Genomic DNA, 19,598 nt, shown 5'->3' with positions numbered 1-19,598 from the left:
TTTGTTCTTGTGTGCTTTCAAGTTGGCTTCTCTTACAATATTATTAGTAGTTTTAGCAGTAATATAACTGACATCATTTCTTTTGATAGAAAAAAATAATTATAACAAGTTACATAAAAATATAAAGAGCATAAAAGAAAACAAAACAAAAAAGTCAGAACGTGAACTGAAAGACAGCAGCTGCAAAATTTCAGCAGACAGGAAAAGACATTCGGGGTGAGAAGGGCGGTATATAAATGTCGCAAATAAATAAATAAATAAATAAATAAATTTAACTAGGAATGTTTTCTACATCTGAACAAGATCGGGGTTCAAATAGAAGAGTTTACAAGAAAGGTCAGTAACCCAACCAAACTAAACTAAAAATCCATGTACACCAGTCTGTACGCCAGGGGAACACATTGGCCAGAGCTGACATAGCTATTCAGGGCAATCCTGATTTGGCTTGGCTGACCAATGTTTGAAAACAATCCCAGTAGGTCAAATATCTGAAACATCTGTCTTCTAGTACCCATTTTCGCTCCAAGAAAGCCCTTCCAGAAAACTTTTAAAACATGAGAAACTTAAAATAGTGCTACTCAAGATAACTCCTACTTATAATATTCTACATTAAAGAAGAATCATTCTGTACCAATGAATCTAGATGTAATGCAGATTTTGATGTGCCAGAAGCAGTGAGACTAAAATTCAAAACAATGACAATAACAATACAAAAATGCCAGATGGCTCCATGTTTGATCTGGATCATGTTTTTGAAATGATTTTATAGATCAGGTGATAAATGGCATGGCATTTATGGACCAAAAGATAATTGTGCGCTATTTAGCGGGAGTCCACAGAGAGAGAAATTTAGAGCTTTCCTTCTACATTTTCCAACATGGAAGAAGGACAGCAATTGAACAAAAGCATACTTATGGATATGCATACATGTGATACACATCAGGGTGTATGTGCATGATACTCTGCTCTCTCATGTACAGTATTTCTGTTTCTATTGTCAACAATATATGCTAATATATACTGAGACACTGTGGTACCTTTATATCAGGAAACTGTCCCAGATATGTATCCAAGGTCAATAATGATCCATCTACCAACTTTTGATGGAAATCTTCCCAAAGCACATCACATTTCTAAGAAGAAAAATAAGAGAAAGTAAACTGACAATGTAGATTAAAAACAATACAATTAAAACCATTACTCAAAACAGCCATATTTACTTGGAAGTAAGGATTTTTTTTGACAAAAATATGCAAAACAATTTTTGATCATATGGGACCCGTGTAAACATATTGAATTAACAGGACTTATATAAGCAGTGACTTAACAAGTCCTGTTGACTAAATAGGTCCACTCTAGTATTGCGAAATTGGATTTAGCCCTTTGATTTGAAAGAATTTAGTGTAATTTGATCATCATCCAGAGGACCTTTTCACCAGCCTCCCCACAACTGTGGAATGACCTGCCGGAAGAGATCCAGAATTTAAAATCCAATTGAAGGCTGATCCAAGAGAAGGGCTTCACCTGTTGATCTCAAAGCCCAGGCTCACAGAAAGAGATGCGGTCTCAAAGATAGGTTGGACCCAAAGCGTATAGGGCTTTATAGGTAATAATCTGGTTATTGCTACTTAAAATTAACATAATGACAGCAGCAGTAAGAATCCCCCAGGGTTTGTCATCTCTCTAGCTAAGCACAGACCTTAATATTCACTGCATTTAACCATAATTGGAATAATCCTCATCTATCCATCTACCCCCCCCCCCTCCACCACCACCACCACCCTAAAATTTTTCAACTCACGAAAAGGGTTGAATGCTTGGGCATACTTGCTGTTCAGATGAATTATAATTTGAACTGGAAATTATACTCCAATTGTTCCAGTTTAAGATGATTGAGTGGGCCCAGGATCAACAAAATTCCAGCAAATTCTAGATTTTCTGCACCAATAATAAGCAAGATAATGGCCAGTAATGTGGTGTGGAATCATTTCTGGATTAAGAGTAGGTATTGCCTATATGCCCAAAGCCTCTAGAATGGCAAGGAATTGAGCTTGGGGACTTTGTGCAAAACTAGTGCAGTCTCCCAAACCATTCCCCACACTCTCAACACATGAGCTTCAAAGTAAGGAGTTTCCTTGCCAGGTCCCTTTCCAAACTGCTCTGCATTCTAGATTCCACAATCCAATCCAGACTTCATCTAGAACACACATTTCAAACACAAGGCCCACTGGCTAAATCCAGCCCTCCATGTCATTTTATGTGGCCCACAAGGCTTTCAATGCCAGGGCAACATAGTTACATTTATACAGTCTTATAATTATAACCGGACCGGCAACCAAAAGGCTGATGCAGCCCTTGGTGAAGAGGTATTAGATATTTCTGATCTACAGAAATTATTTTTTCATAACATGAAGCAGATCTCTTCTTTTTCCAAAGGCTCCATGCAAAAGCAAATTTTGCATATGCACATATTTGTGCACACACTTCTCTCCTTCCCACTTTCTGGAAAGGCATATATATATATATTAAAGTAAATGGTATATGCTATTATAGGGAATTTTATCATCAGTATAAGAGATCTAAGATCAAACACTCTAATTTGGAACAGTATTTTATTTTACCAAGGAAGTTGAATTTTCCATTTGTCACTGTGAATTTGGATTTGAGCTCCTACTACTTCACTAGATAAACAAGGCTATTGTCAACATAAGCTGTTGCACAGTCCTTTGTGAACTCCTTTGGAAATGCTCACTGACACTCTTTTGCCTTCAAACCTTCATAGCAGGGGCTGCTGCAATGATGCAGAAGACACAATTGGACTGTGTCACACCAGATTAAAACTACATTTCCAATTAAATTGAAATTCACAGATGATGCTCCAATGCAAGGCCATTCTTTAAGTCACTTCAGAAATTATAAATACATGTGCCTTCTCCGCTCAGGGATTATGGAAAGTAAAACTGGTAATATGGAGTGTGGTGGATCCCTAAAGGCAGTATTAGTGCCCTCAGTTTGCCTGTAAACTAGAAATAAGCACAGGAAAAAGCCAAGTCTAAATCCCCACTCAGCCATGACATTCATGCAGTGATTTTAGGCACATTCACTCCCTAACAACTTAATCTACCTCAACATATTTTTGTAAATATGAAACAGGTGGGTAAGAACTGTGCATTGCCATTCTGCATCTTGGAGTAAGGCACGATATGTGTTTGTGTGTATGTGCCTTCAATTTGTCTGTTGACTTATGGTGACCTTATGGATTTCACAAGGTTTTCGCAGGCAAGGAATATTCAGAGGGAGCTTATATTTCCTTCCTCTGAAATATAGCCTACAGCACAGCTGTTTAAATTTTTCTGCTCATGACCTCTTTCTGCTTGAGAACTTTTTGCGTGACCCCAAGTATATCTATATATCTATCTATATCTATAAACGTATGTCTGTCTGTCCATCTGCCCTTCTTTCTGTCTGTACCACAAAGGCTGTTGTCCATCTGCGATATCAATTGATTGGCTGCTGCCCTTTGTGATGTCATTGGGAAAGGTGACATACGTATACACATGTCATCTAGTAACAGCCATTTCACTTCACTCCCTTTATATTCCAGTCACATGACAGAGGACCACTTTATCTACAAGCAGCCAATAAGCTTTGTTCAATGTGTTGTCGAAGGCTTTCATGGCCAGAATCACAGGGTTGTTGTGTGTTTTCCGAGCTGTATAGCCATGTTCCAGAAGTATTCTCTCCTGACGTTTCGCCCACATCTATGGCAGGCATCCTCAGAAGTTGTGAGCTTTGTTCCTTTTCTTTCCCTGGGCCCAAAAGGGTGGGGATTTTGAAAATGTTCAAACCCCTCAATTATTATACATTGGATAATGAAGTACAAACTTTTTCTCTATAAAGCTTATGTTTTAAGTGCCATTTAAGTTAAACAACTGCAGTGAAATCAAGATTGAAGATGAAAAATGACACTTGTGATTTCAATAAGTTCTCACCTGCCTTTATCCCTGCCCTGAGTTTAGGAGAAGAGAAAACATCAGCATGGATTTCAAATAAACCCTAGCAAACCCACTTCTTTTCCTTTTCCTTTCTCTGTTCTTTATAATCTCATTTTCTTATCCTCCCCTTTTCTTCATTTTACTGATTTCCATATGGATCCCACCAAAATTCTTCTAAATAAGAGTTTCAAACTTCAGTTTTCTGGGATAGATGTGGAGTTCCTATGTAATGCCTGGTGAGGAATGCCAGAAGACCACTTGGGTACAATGAAGATCCTTCAAAACTGCCTCGAATATGTGCTTGTTTAAATCGATTAAATCTTGGAATTAATTAAACTATCATAGTATAATCAGGAACAAGAATAAGCAAGGATCCCTATATTCATCTGAACTAATTAGAGAACAAGCTGTGAAATGTATAATTTGTTTAGCATAGTCTTTAATTTAATGGATTATTCGATAACTTAATTCGTCTCATAATTTAGCAATTAGGTTAATACTGAAAACCCAATTTAATAATATCAAGTTTAAAAAATCAATTTAACTAAGTTATTCCATTTTGCTTTAAGGAAAGGTCAAATCAATTGTTAACTTAATTGATTTTAATTGGTTCTTATAATTGCATTTTTTTTTAAAAAAAAATTCTTGGAATAGGCATGAGTTTCTGATAATTATAATGCAAAAAAGTAACTTTTTTCAAGTTGTAGTTTCTTGGCTCCTGAATTTCCTTATGTGGAAATTCATGGGCTTTTCATGAGCTGGAAGAGGAAGTTTGCTTTGAACAGTTAATTCTGAAGATACAGAACAACCTTTTTTATTTCAGTTACCGTTATGCATTTGTCCTAGTTCTTTATATATTTGTTAGTCACAAGAGAGTGAGATTAGTAGTATAGTGACTTAAATTTTTTAAAAATCTTACCTCTCCAACCATTTTTACATCTTCTCGGCCATACCACTCAGGCTCATATACCTCATGTAGAGACTCTGTAAGCTTCTTTGACGCATCCTGCATGCCTAGAATGTTGGAATACAAAGAGGCCATTGTTGACAATTGATTCTGTCACAAATGAATTACCATTACAGTGAATTTTACAACCATAATTTGTGAAGTCATCATTTCAGAAGGCTGGACAGCAGAAGGTTAAGAGCAGGGTTGTCCTACCATCTCTGATGGGATTAGATGCCTTTGGCCCTCCCTCAGCCATTCCATCAGAATAATCACTACAGGCAGTCCCTGAGTTAAGAACACTTGACTTATGTACCACTTATAATTACAAATGGGCCTCTCCTCTCCCACCCTGCCACGAAATCTTAATGCTGTGTGGTTATATCTCTCCCCATCCCTTCCATTGGTCCCTGCTTCAATCTCTCTCCATCCCTTTCCTTTGCTCCCTGCTTTGATCTCTTCCCATTAATTTCCATTGCTCCCTGTTTCAATTTTCCCTCACTACTTTTCACTGCTCTGTGCCTGGATCTTTTCCCCATTTCTTTTCCTTCAGATCTGCCACAGCTTTAATTGCCATGATTCAATGCTAGGCAAATTTGTAGTTTGGCGAAGCAGCAGCATTCTTTGGCAGAGAAGGCTAAACACCTTGTAAAACTACAGCCCCCATGATTTAATAGCATTGAACTAGGGTAATTAAAGTGATGTCAAGCTTCATTCATTCTACAGGAAAGATGCACCTGAAGGAAACAGAGGTGGGATGAGGAACACTTGCTTTCCTCCTCATCCCCCACAAGCTGGCATTTAGACTATAAGGAGATCTGGGAGCCCCTTTAAAGATGAAAATAGTGTTGGGTTCACCCCTGCAGTGCTCAAGCCTTTGCTTGTGTCAAGTTTCTAGTAATCAAAGAGGTAGTTAGAGACCAGATTGTATTTCATTTTAACAGAGGAAAACTTTGAAACCTGAAATTGACTCTACAATCCTTAGCCATCCTAAAAGGATAAAGGCTATTTCTGCTCACCACATGTAAGTTACTGCTGGTTATGAACTGATGTTCTGCTATATTTTGGTGGAATAACCCTAACCAAGGGTTATTTTGGGGCCTAACAGCTCAGATACCCCAACAAATAGAATATAAACACTTTCAAAAATTAATATATAATGTAAGTAAATAAGGAAACACATTAGACATTATATGACAAAGAGAACTCATAGCCATTATAAGTCTAACATTAATAAATAATTTCAAACATAAATGTTTAACAGAAATTTCACATGTCTTTTTGTTTTTAAAAGAAATAATGTGTTGTTAAAAAGAAGAAATATATCATCGGAACAAAAGAGACTTGGATAACATCTGCATGTGCACAAATGCACATTTAGAAATAAGGATAATACCTGTGTAAAAAGAGAGCAATGCAGTATACACAATGAAAAGTCTACCATACTGGCTCTATATCTTTGCCACTACTATAGTTAGCTAAAGAAAACATAGTATGGAATTGTTGTAGTAGAAACAGAGCACACTACACATCAATGGCTTTTATTATACCTTCTTCCATGAAGAGGACCAATTTTTCACTTTACTGCAAATCATTAGGGCAAAATGGTAACAAAAAGTATGAGAAAACATGTCTGAGCATAACTATATTAAAGTGGGTCTACTCAGCTGCTCAAAATCCTAGATATAAAAGCTCTGCTATTCACACCTGATGTATTCTGAGCAAGAACAATTCAGCCCTAGAGCACACTGACTATTAAATCAACAACACTGAGTGCATTTCGATAGATTTTGCACCAGAAGAAAAAGTCAGCTCAGTCATGAAGAAAAATAACTATAAATTGTACTAACCAACTCCTTTATTCCAAGGTTCCACAGTAGTTACGTTTTTAAATATTTAAAAATACAAGAATTCACCAAAGTATTGTTTGATTTATATATTTAAAAACTTGTCTCTGTTCACAACCAAGCGGCTTTACATTTCCCTATAATGAACAAATGGATTGGCATTTATTGGTACAAACACACAGTTCAAACAGCATGCTTCTGGAAACTGGTGGTGTTTCTCTTGGGCTGACCATCCAGTCATAGAACCATATAATCAAACAGTTGAAAGAGATCATATGGATCACATTCAGTCCAACCTCCAACCATGCGGGAAAAGCACAAAGTACCTGTTGTGACTGCGCCTTCGGGGATTATGGTTGATGGTGATGGAATTCGAAGAGGAAGAAAAAACCCTCATGATGAGGGTTCACTGGAGGAGTTGCGCAGGAAGCGACTTAGAGAGCTATATGGGGGATCTTCTGAGGAAGATTCAGATGGGGAGATGGATGCTGAGGAACAGGTGGTGGCTGGGGAAGCGGGCACTGAATGGGCACAGCCACCGGAGATGTCTGGGGATTTGGGGCTTATGGATACTTCTGAACCTGGGGTTTCTGCAGGAGCTGATCCCAATTGGGATGCTTGGAGAAGGGAGGATGGTTCTTTAAGTGTTCATGAGGCTAAGTGTGGGCAGGATGATTGGGACTCCGACGAATTGCTAGGTACTCCAGATCCACGAGCTCTAGCTGTGTGGAGTTCAGACTCTGAGTAGATTTGGGACACCTGGTGTTTGGGTGTGAGTGTTTGGTCACCCAGGAGGAAGGGGAATAAAATGGGAATGTTTGGCCACTGCACTTTGCGTGTGGCAAGGTGTTGCTGAGGCGCCATTGGGATCTCTGTGTTTCCATGAAGACTGGACTTGGACTGTGATTTGAATCTGCTGATATCATCTAGCTTGGCTCCCGCTGTGTCTTATCGTGGACCTGTTTTGGATGACTGCACCCTCTTCGGACTTTGGATTGAATTTGACCTGGCTTCTGTCTACGCCCTCTGACTGATGGCTACTCCCGGCTTCTGACTATTGGTTTGTCTTTCGAATTTCTGCTGCCTCCTGACGTGACCTTGGATTCTTTTGACGACGGCTATTCATCATCCCTTTGAGGCTCTCAGCTTATCTGCACCGTGGAAGCAGCTTTACTGCTTTCCTAGTTTGTTTATTTTCCAGCAATTAACTCTATTTGTTTTCCAAAGCTGAATTGAAGCGTTATTTAGTTTTTTATTGAATGCCAGCATGGGAAATTAGCGTGGCTCGTTTTTGAGTTATTATTGTCCAATCTACTCTCGAAACACTGAAAAGTGAAGTGTTTCAAGGATATTTCCTGTGTTTATGTTATTTTTTGGCTTATCTTCGGAATAAACTTTGTTTTGTATGTTAACTGGCGTCTGACTCTTGACAGTACCCCTGACAGATAGCTATCCAGCCACTTTTTAAAATCCTCCAAAGGAGGAGCTTCTACCACACTCCGAGGCAGAGAGTCCCACTATCACAGTCAAGTGGAATCAACTTTCCTGTAATTTGAACCCATCGCTCTGAGTTCTAGTCTCCAGAGCAGCAGAAAACAAGCCTGCTTCCTCTTCCTTATGACACCCTTTCACATATTTAAATATAGCTATCATGTCTATTTAAATATACCTCTCAACCATCTCTTCTGCAGGCCCAGCTTTTCAAGTCGCTCCTCATTTGGCATGGCTTCCAGACATTTGATCATTTTAGTCACCCTTCTCCAAACACGTTCCCACTTGTCAATATCTGTCTTGAATTGTGGTGCCCAGAATTGGACACATGTGAGGTCCAGGTGAGGTCTGACCAAAGTAGAATAGAGAGGTACCATTACTTCCCTTGATCCTGACACTATGCTCCTTCTGATGCAGCCCAAAATTCAATTGATTTTTTTTAGCTGCTGCATCATATTGCTGGCTCATGTTCAACTTGTTGTCTACTAAGACTCCAAGATCTTTTTCACATGTACTGTTTTTAAGCCAGGTGTCACCCATCCTGTATTTGTGCATTTCATTTTCTTTCTGTAGTGTAGTATCTTACATTTGTCCTTGTTGAAATTCATTTTGTTAGCTTTGGCCTAGTTCTCTAATCTGTTAAAGTCATTTTGAATTCTGATCCTGTCTACTGGAGTATTAGCTATCTCTTCCAATTTGGTGTTTTTTGCAAACTTTGTAAGCATGACCTCTAAACCTTCATCCAAGTCATGAATAAAGATGACGAACCATATTGGACTCAGGACCAAACCCTGCAGTCCTCCACTAGTCACTTCTTTCCAGGATGAAGAGGAACCATTGGTGAGCACCTTTTGGGTTCAGTCACTTAACCAATTACAAATCCACCGAACAGTAGCATTGCCTAGCTTACATTTTCCTAGTTTGTTTGCAAGAATATCATGAGGGACCTTGTCAAATGCCTTACTGCAATCAAGATATGCTACATCCACATTTCTTGCATCTACTAAACTTGTAACTCTATCAAAAAAGAGAGTAGTCTGGCATTGCTTATTTTTGAGAAATCCATGTTGACTTTAAGTGATCACAGCATTCTTTTCTAAGTGATTACAGACTATCTCCTTAGTGATCTGGTCCAGAATTTTTCTTGGTACTGATGTCAGGCTGACTGGACGGTAATAGTTTGGGTTCTTTTTCTCCCCCCTTCTTGAAGATGGGGGCAACATTCGCCCTCCTCCAGTCTGCTGAGACTTCTCCTGACTCTGGAAACCTAAATTTGTTTATAGTAGTTAGGTATTCCTTGACCACTTCTTTGCCTGTTTTAGGTTGCATTTCCCCTACTGCCTCATCTGTTTTGCCTTTTCCATATCCCGTTAGCATTTCAACACCTTCTCCATGCAGAGGCCCTGTCGTTTTCTTGTCCTTTCAACTGACATAACCAACAAAACCCCTTTTATTGTTTTTAATAATGTCTGGTAAGTCTGAGCTCATTTTCTGCTATAGCCTTTTTGACTTTTTACCTACATATGTTCCCTACTCATTTGAATTCCTCTTTGTTGATTCCCCCCCCCCCCTTCCATTTCTTGTACATGTCTTTTTACAATTTTAGCTTAGCTGAAAGTTCTCTGGACAGCCACTCTGGTTTCTTTAGACTTCTCTGATATTTTTTCTCCATGTTGACACTGTTTGCAATTGTGACTTCAGTATCTCACTTTTAAAAACTCCCATCCATCATTAACTCCCTTCTCTTTTAGTATTCCTATCCATGGGATCACACTCTGTATTTTCCTACATTCCTGAAGTGAACTCTCCTAAAGTTTTGAATGCATATCTGACTTCTCTTAGTTTCCCCTTTCTTCTGTATCACAAACTCCAGGATAACATGATCACTCCCACCTAAGGATCCCATCACTTCCACTCCATTGACCAGGTCCTCAGTGTTGGATAGGATCATATCCAGAGTACCTGATCTCCTTGTTGTCTCTTCCACCTTCTGGACAATAAAATTGTCTGCAATGCAAATAAGGAATTTGTTGGACTTTGTACTCTTGAAAGTTTGTTTTCCAACAAATATTATAATAGTTGAAATCTCCCATTACTGTTATATTTCTTTTTTCTTTATGGTTGGTCATCTGTTCAAGGAAGGCTTCATCCAGATCTTTAGCCTGGCTTGGAGGTCTGTAGTAGACCTGCACAACTACACAACTCAGTTCTCATTCCCTTAATGCTTATCTATGCTGTGTTCTTAACCTGGTTGCCAAGATTGAAGTCCTGCATTTCTTTACAGGTGTAAATATCTTTGACATATAATGCTACTCCACCCCATCTCTGTTTTGACTATATTCCTGAATTTTTTGAATTTATTTATTTACAGTATTTATATTCTGCCCTTCTCACCTCAAAGGGGACTCAGGGTGGATCACAGTGTACACATACAAGACAAACATTCAATGCCATATGAACATAGAGACAGAGACACATAGGCAATTTAACCTTCTCCAGCTTCCAACTTCCTGAGGGTATGCTCGATTCCGGCCACAGGGGGAGCAGCTGTTTCATCATTCACTGTGACACAAGTCCAAATGCTGCTGGACGATTTTTATGGTGTCGTAAATTAATTAAATTAGCCTCCCCACATAAGTGGTACCTAAATTTCCTATTTGATAGATGCAACTATCTTTCAGGTTGCTTAGGTCAACAATGAGCAGGGCTATTTTTTATTTCAATGGTCGGGTGCTCACTCCAACACAGACTGGCTTTGAACTCATGACCTTTTAGTCATAGTGATTTATTGCAGCTGGCTACTAACCAGCCTGCACCACAGCCCCTCTATTACTACATTCCTATTACAGGATCCATCCCATCAGATTTCAGTAATGCCTATTACATCATAACTGTTTCGTTTTGCTAAGAGTTCCAGTTCATTTTATTTTCCCATGCAAACACCTAAGCCCATCGGACATCCCTCCTAGTTGTTCATTTGAGATTATTGTCTTCTCGCTGCTTGGTACTTCTTCTGTTTATCCAATCCTCTCTTTAGCCTTTGAGCTGCTGCTATACCCTTTTTCATGAATTGCAGTTTTACAACAAACCAGTTGCCACAGATATTACAGTGTTCCCTCACTACTTCGCAGTTCACTTTTTGCGGATTCGCTGTTTCGCGGTTTTTCAATAAACTCTAAAAGACTATTATAAATAATTAAAAAATTACAATTTACAGCCTAAGGAAGGGAGGAAGGAGAAGCCAAAGGGAGAGAAAAGGAGCCCAAGCAGCAACGGGAGGAGAAGGAGGTGATTTATCAACAAACGATTGGTTGATAAAGACTTAAAATAGTGTATAACTACTAAAATAATGTATAAATATTAAAATAAATATAGCGTCCCTACTTTGCGGATTTTCGCTTATTGCGGATGGTCCTGGAACTTAACCCCCTCAATAAGTGAGGGAACACTGTTCTCTGGTACAAGCACAGACATATTTGGGAAACCAAAACTATAGACATAATGATCTGGGGGAAGAATGGGGAAAATATTTTCCCTATTTTTTCTCATTGACTGTTTATTTTATTTACATCACTTCTATCCTGCCTTTCTTACCCGAGGGGACTGTTTACCCTGCAGTGGAAAAATAAGAAGCTTTATAGAACAAAGACAAAAATCCAACAAAGCATTCTCAAGACATTCTCTCATTTTCAGACAATGATTTACTCCCTCATCAGTTCAGGAACAACATAATATGGGGCTGTGTGTAAGATAGAGGCTTTGATTTAATGAACTGCCCTTATGCTGGTATAACTCCCTTCTGAGCCTCCTTCCACCATCTGCCAGCATTGGGATCTGCCAACACAATTGCTGTACCAAAAGAGCCACCGGGAGGAGAAAGGAGGGAGGAGCTGAATTTGGCCAAATGCCAACTACCTCCAACCCACAGACACAGACATTATGCTGGAACAAAGTTAAACTAGAGACAGAGTAGTTGTAACTTCCTGCATCTGTAGGCGGAGAGGGGTTTAGATTGATATATTTCTATTTATCACTAATTTCCATTTTTCTCAAGAAGAAGAAGTAAAAAACAGTCTTCTTTTCCGTATGAGTTCAATATGTCTAGAAGTTTTACTTCTCTTGAGATTGTGGATTGTCAGACATTACTATTAACATTTGTTTTAAAACCAACCTGTGCTGTAGGCAAGACAAACTACATGTACAACCACAGCTCTCTCTCAACAAAAATGAGGGCTAACAACGATGAGAATCCAGCATGTCTCAGAACTCGGACAAGGAATAACGAGCTGGGTTGCAAGCAATATTTTAATCTTTATAGTCTATTTAAATCCTATTTTATTCCTTGATAATTGAAGTCTGAAAATAATTTGTACATCTCTGTCACACATATTCATGGAACCAGATTAGGATATCTGTTAAAGCATGGTTTTAAAAATGGATTTGTCATATAGCCAGAAGTTAGAAATTTGGCTTCTGTGATTGCAGTCCCAAGAATGTAGCAACCACCACGGCCAGCAAGGATCCTGGTAAGTGATTCAGAGAGTGGTAATTCAAAAATCTAAATGTTCCAATCTCTTCTCACTGAACAATATACCTCATTAATCTTCACTAGAAAGTATAAAAATTGAAATTCTGAGTTGTGTCCATTACTAATACCATGATATCTCTATTTATTGATGTGTTACATTTCTATGTGGTTCTTTCTCATATGAGCTTATGAGGGGAAACACATACTATTCTTCCTTGTACAACAACTCTTTTAAGTAGATCAGACTGCAAACAAGAGTAAATGATCAGATATTATGTAAGATCTGTAGTTCAGCAAAACTGCTCAGATACCCTAAAATCACCATTTAGTACCTGTTTCCTTGCGCACTCTCTCTCTCTCTCTCTCCCTTGTGTCATTAGGGCTGCATCTACACTGTAGAATTAATGCAGTTTGACAGTACCTTTTATTTCTATAGCTCAGTGCAATGGAATCATGGGATTTCCTGTTTGGTGAAGCAACTGAGCTCTTCACCAAAGAAGGCTAAGGCTTTGTCGAAGTACAACTGCGAGAATTCCACAGCATTGAACCATGGCAATTAAAGTGGTGTCAAACAGAATTAATTATATGATATAGATGCACCTTAAGACTAGAATCTGGATTTCCTGATTAACACTCTAGCAACTTCCCTGGTCTGGGTCTGATAGGTAATTATCCTCCTGTGAACATGAAAAGCCCACTGAATCAGATTTAAAATCTTTATCATTCACAATTGGCTTCTCACAGGGATTAATCACAAGTACAATGTCTCTATAGATCGTATTTTCTAACAACTGGCATTGAAAAGTATTTTTTTCTCTGACTTGAGGGAGGGTACCTTAAAGCCACTACGACAATTATCCTATTTCACCATATAATAGTCATACTCCCCCCCTCACTTTTTTTGGGAGGATGAAAGAGGGTGTGACTATTATGCAGTGATGACTATTATGCAGTGAAAAAAACTCCCCTCAAAGGGGGCTTTTTTCAAAGGGCTTTCTATCTCTGAGGGTGTAGTTGAATGCTCAAACCATAGTTGGGGAGGGGAGAAGCAGGTGGACAAGTTCCCCCACCCGCATGCCTCTCCTCTCTGAGCTACAAAGCCTCTATAGCTCAGAAGGGAGAGACTAGATCCCACCACTTCATATTTGGGTGTTCTTACTGAACAGCTCCTTTTTAATAAGAACACTGGTTCTCCACTTGTCAGTCCTCATAGCCAATACATTCTCTATGTTTACTCATCTAGGGGGAAACAAAACTATCTGAAAACAAATTAAGCAGACCTTAATAATCTTCAGCAATATCTACAAAGAAAATGAGGGGCAAGAAAGAAAATGAGATTTGTAATTTGCTTGGAGTTACCTTTGATTGCAGCTAAATATCCTCTGAGTTCTTTTTGGAGCCTGGAACCTTCTGCCTGAAATACAAAACAGAAGGGAAATTATATAATACATGCAACACAGCAGAACAAACATGGATCTGCCAGAGAGAAGTATTCAGTTTCCATATTTGTACACCATAATTCAATCATATAGATATAGACATATATTGCACTAAGTCAGGCTCTAACCTGGTCTAAGGTTAGGTTCTTATACATCCAGTGGGTCATAGGGAATTGATTTTGGATGCCATGCATATAAAGCATGAGATATGGTCCTTAGCCAGCAAGGCAAGACCTTGTAACTCTTAAACTACAAGTAAAACAGCCAGCTTGACAAGCAGGTTTTACACACATTGCAAGCCCCCTTTCTCCCGAAATAGCCTCCCATGACTATCACAAGCTGTTTCAGGAAAGGACTGAAGCAGTGAAAGAAAGGACAGTTATTGCATTTCCTTGCTGACAAGCCTGTTACTCTAGAACAGTGTTTCTCAAACTCCAGGTGTTTTGAATTTCAGCTCCCAAAAATCTCAACCAGTTTACTAGCTGTTAGGAATTGTGGGAGCTGAACCCCAAAACTTCTGGAGCACAGATTGGGAATCTCTACTCCAGAAATATATTTTAAGTGATATAATAGTTTTATTCAAGATGAGCCAGCATACTTTCTGTATGAATGAATATCTGTGATGAATCAGCATTTGAATTCATCAAGTAGCACTGGCAACATGGCTTCTAAACCTTACCTATGCATAGTAAAAAAATGTTGGTAATGCAACCATGTGGCTTTATGGTACTTAGTTCTTCCTCTTACAACAGGGGTAAGGATTTTTTTTTTTTGCAGTTTCCTCTCATCACCAGTCAGAGACAAGAAGGTGTGTTAAGTCCCGGAACTAAATGCTAAGGAAGGTGTTGCATGGATCTTGCCCGGACTGCACTTGCTGTATTTTTTGTGCGGAGCAAGAGGAGATTATTGGATCACAAGTTCCACATGTTAAGATTTAGACAAATCTCAAGTGTCTTATTGATAGCATTGTGGTTTTGCATTTCTGTTTGCTAGAAAGGGGACTACAGTAGATGATTCATTGGGTGCTTATTGGAAAAGCTTAGATAATAGGAAGCATACATATATACACATGAAGCATATCTCTGAAATGTGAGCTGAAGTCAGACACAAAAGAGGGTCTCATTCGATTTAGAACAAAGACACAAACAGAAAGTATATTTAAAAACATTCACATTCTATGTCTAGAAATTTTAGTCAAAACCTAGACTCCTCCCCACCAAAAAAAATTCTGAGTCAATTTACCCACAGGTCAGGAACCAGCCTGTTCTCTGAGTAGAATGACGAAAGATGAAAACTCATTCCATCCCCGGAGAATCTGAAATCACCAACTCTGTTCTCTCTCTCTATCAAGACACCTCTTTTTGAATGCTTGGGAAAGAAAATGACAGCAGTAGTGACTCTTTGAGAAGTGTTGAGAAAGTAGAGGAGGTCAGTGCTTCTTTTAGGTACTCCTGGGATGGACTAAGACAGGGGTCCCCAAACTAAGACCCGTGGGCCAGATGTAGTCCTCCAAGGTCACTTACCCATCCCCACCCTAAACATTAGATTTACAGTTCTCCTACATCTGAAATGACTTGAAGGCATACAACAACAATTAACTTGGCTATCTCATCAGCCAAAAGCAGGCCTACACTTCCCACTGAAATACCGATAAGTTTATGTTGGTTCAAATTGTTCCTCATTTTAAATATTGTGTTGTTCTTTCAGTTTTTCACTACAAAGAAGATATGTGCAGTGTGCAAATAATTAGTTCAAGTTTTTTTTCAAACTATAGTCTGGGGGATCATGAATAGCTATCTGCTTCAAATGTTTGAGGACCCTGGACTAAGATCTCACTGTTTGCAAGATGATGTTTCCTTCCTTTGATGAGAGTTAATACTGTACCTTAATTTTTATAAATAAAGAACCATTATATTCTCTGAGTAGAATGGTGAAAGGGCTTTCTGAATGCTTGGCAGGAAACACAGTCACAGTGCTTTTCCCTTCCCATGGAATGATCCTCGTCCTCTGAAGCTGAAGAGCTAAAGAAATTGAAATCTCCACACATTTATTCCACATCTTCTAAGCATGTAATTTACCCCAAGAGCAGTTTTATCTACTGTTCTACAAGACTACCTGTAGACACATCTAAAATGCTTAAAGTCAGATATCTGCAAAGTCAAAAGAATGTACCTCTTGCCGTTTGAAATTTTGAACATACTCTTCAAATTGTTCATCCTTTGTTTCATCAGCTTTACCTAATTTCTGAAGTACCTATAAAAGAAAAAAGGTAGGAAAGAGGACAGTGTTACTTGGGCAAACCATCCTAAATCTAACTGAAACACATGCCATTCATCCACTACCTCTGTTCATTTTTTTTCTTATAACACTACTTTTCTTACCCTTTAGCGGCAGTGTGTGCTAGAATGTAAAACTGCCCTTAGATACATACCCATGGGATTAATGTTTGAAATTCAAACCTTACAGATTCTCTACAAAGGGCTACAGATTCAATAGAATGTAATAGTCGTTTCAAGATACACAAAATAGCATGAAAATGATTTATCAGTAGAAATCAAATATAAAATTGACAAAAATGTATATTGTTTTATCTATACATTTCTAGAATTCCTATAGTAAAAGGTAGGGTATAAATATATTAAAAAATAAAACAGCAAGAATGCATATACACATCTTTTCCCAGAAAAGATCAAATGACTATGGATGCATCTGCACTGCATAATTAATGCAGTTTGACTACCATGGCTCAATTATGTGGAATCATAAGATTTGTAGGTTTGGTGAGGCACCAGCCCTATTTTGCTGAGAAAGCTAAAGATTTCATAAAACTACAACTCCTACACTTTCATAGCATTGAGCCATGGCAGTTACAGTGGTTTCAAACTGCATTAATTCTGCAATGTAGATGCACCCTATGACAACCTTTGTACAAGCATAGGGATACCGTTATTCTTCAGGAGCCATAAGAACTCACTGAGAGTGGAGCATGGAAATTAGAATTCTGGAAGTTATAATTCCAAAAGGTTTTTGGTGATGAAATTTCCCTAGCTTTTTGGTGATGAAATGCATTTCATATGTATAGTACAACATCAAAGCCTTCTAGTTGATTCTGCCCTACTTTTCCATTATAAGAGGATCTTATATCACGGATCTCTGGCAAGTAAGTCATGACTCACAAGTCTTGTCTTACCCTGGCCTACAACAGGTCTCACCAGTAGTACCATTTCTGTTTCCTCTTCGTTTAGATTTTTAAGAGAAGGAAAACAGAAGAGAGGAGAGGATAACAAAACAACCAAATATACACAGTGAAACTTTTAAAAACGGACTCCTGGGAGAACTATCAGCATGAAAAGGTAGAAGACAAGACATTTAAACATTTCTGGCCTTAAAATATCACAGACGGCTGTTCAACATTTAATGAGAATAACAGCAGGTGCCATTTAAAGGACATTTCTTTCCACATCATATAAATGTAAAATATGTATTTTTGTTAAGACTGTCATCTGTTTGCTTAAAAATGTATACACAGTTTTGAGATAAACATGCCTGTCACACCCCCAACAGGCTCAGGGATGATTACTGACTCAGCTACATGGGTAACACAGATGCCCTTCTAAAGTCTAATGAGATTAAGGGGAAGGTGGCGGCAACCGGCTAATGTGATTGCAAGCAGTCTGGGAGAACTCGCTTTTTTTGAAACGGGTAAGAATGAAAGAGAATAGGGCAGGACACAAAAGGTGATATTTTCCCACAGGTTCTGGCTGCAGCACATTTTCCAATACACAGGGAGTCATAGTCTACAAGAACAAGTAGAGTAAGAACAATCATACAATCCCCTCTCCTTGCCCTTTCTTTGTCAATAGGCATTATAGGATTTTAATAACCCAAATCCGTATGCTCTTCTCATGGCTGCCCCCAAATTATAATACTTTAAACACCTGCATTGTCCTATGTTGTGAGGTTTTCAATAATCTTCAAAGGGCCTGATTCTTAGTTAGAGAACCATTTCATCTTAGATCAGACATGAACCGCTTAGGTGACAAGATGCCTGAATATTCAGACTACTTTGTGCCTCACTGGTTAATTGGGTTCAACTGAGGTACAGCTAGGCTTTTTATTTCTTTATTCCTTTGATTTTTCTGGTACTTTATTCTGAGACCTGCTGTGATGTCAGTGCTTTTGGTACATATGAAATTCTAGTGATTTTGATCTCTTATGGTATCTATTACTGAAGGGCTCTCAAGACCATTTGGCTTATTGTTTATACTCTTTCCCACTTCCCCATGCCTGTAAATAAATATACCCTTTTATAATTGGTTTGTCTATTAGACATTACTAGGAAGAGCCATAGTTATGTTATGAATAACTTTCCAATAATTTTAAAGCAAAGGTTGGTTCTTTTTATTGTAATTTTTCAGTATGAGAAAGCATAATAATAATAATCATCATCATCACCATCATCATCTTTATTTATATACCACTCCATCTCGAGAGGCCTCAGGGCGGTTTCCAACATGAACATAAAAAACATTAAATTGTAAAAATAAAACAAAAACAAAAAACAAAAAACCACCATACAAGCTGAACATAGCAAACATACAGAGCCGGCCCAACATAGAGGCCAATGTAAGCGCCCGCTTGTGGCGCATTGTCCCTGGGGGCACCGCACGGCGGTGGTGGGGACCATCAGCTCCCTCCTCGCTGAATGCAGAAGGCCTCGACTGAGGCCTAGCTCTTCTCGTGAGGTCTCGCAAGTCCTCACGAGACCTCGCGAGAAGAGCTAGGCCTTAGTTGAGGCCTTCTGCATTCGGTGAGGAGGAAGCCGATGGTCCCCGCCGCCACTGCCGCCGCCGACAAAGGTATTTGCGGGTCCTTGGGGGGGGCGCAATTTGGGGGGGGCGCGGCCACTAGGTTCGCCTACAAGGCGAAATTACCTAGGGCCACCTCTACAAACATAATAAACAACATCATAAGATAGAACCAAAACAGTTCTATTAAAAACAGACATAAAATTACAAATCCAAATCAATATACTCCATCAAGGATTCAAATACCAGTAAACAGGTATCAGAACGTTTACACTTTTACACAAAAAATGATAATGTGTGTGGTATTCGAAGCAGAACGAATCGGACCAAACACGGCTGTGTTCCTACCTAAGGACATATGCCGCGGCAACAGATGCTGCAAAGAATGCTTTCTTCGCAGCTAATATTGCATCTGCAAAAAACCGTCCGGCGGAGCTGTTTCGAGTTGTCAGAGGTTTGTTAAATCCCATCTCTCAAGATGGGATCCCTGACAGCTCGGCAGCCCACTGTGAAGCATTTGCTCGGTTTTTTGCAGACAAAGTTG

The 19,598-nt window shown here is 38.9% G+C and overlaps 1 protein-coding gene across 4 annotated transcripts in view; it reads right to left on the bottom strand.

The window, feature by feature from the left end:
* The window catches only part of amph (amphiphysin), a 114,447-nt gene that overhangs the window by 40,078 nt on the left and 54,771 nt on the right, over nt 1-19,598 (bottom strand). For all 4 annotated transcript variants that reach the window (XM_003222273.4, XM_062957630.1, XM_008112857.3 and 1 more), the window contains exons 2-5: nt 16,419-16,499; nt 14,167-14,221; nt 4,915-5,009; nt 1,038-1,133 (exon numbers count right to left, since the gene is read on the bottom strand). In XM_003222273.4, the coding sequence (XP_003222321.2) occupies nt 1,038-1,133; nt 4,915-5,009; nt 14,167-14,221; nt 16,419-16,499 (327 nt within the window). The remainder of the gene's footprint in view (nt 1-1,037; nt 1,134-4,914; nt 5,010-14,166; nt 14,222-16,418; nt 16,500-19,598) is intronic.

This window comes from Anolis carolinensis, chromosome 6 (assembly GCF_035594765.1).
Source record: "Anolis carolinensis isolate JA03-04 chromosome 6, rAnoCar3.1.pri, whole genome shotgun sequence".
NCBI classification, from domain to species: domain Eukaryota; kingdom Metazoa; phylum Chordata; class Lepidosauria; order Squamata; family Dactyloidae; genus Anolis; species Anolis carolinensis.
Note: the sequence above shows the minus strand (reverse complement) of the source record. Positions and strands in the feature narration are given on the sequence as shown.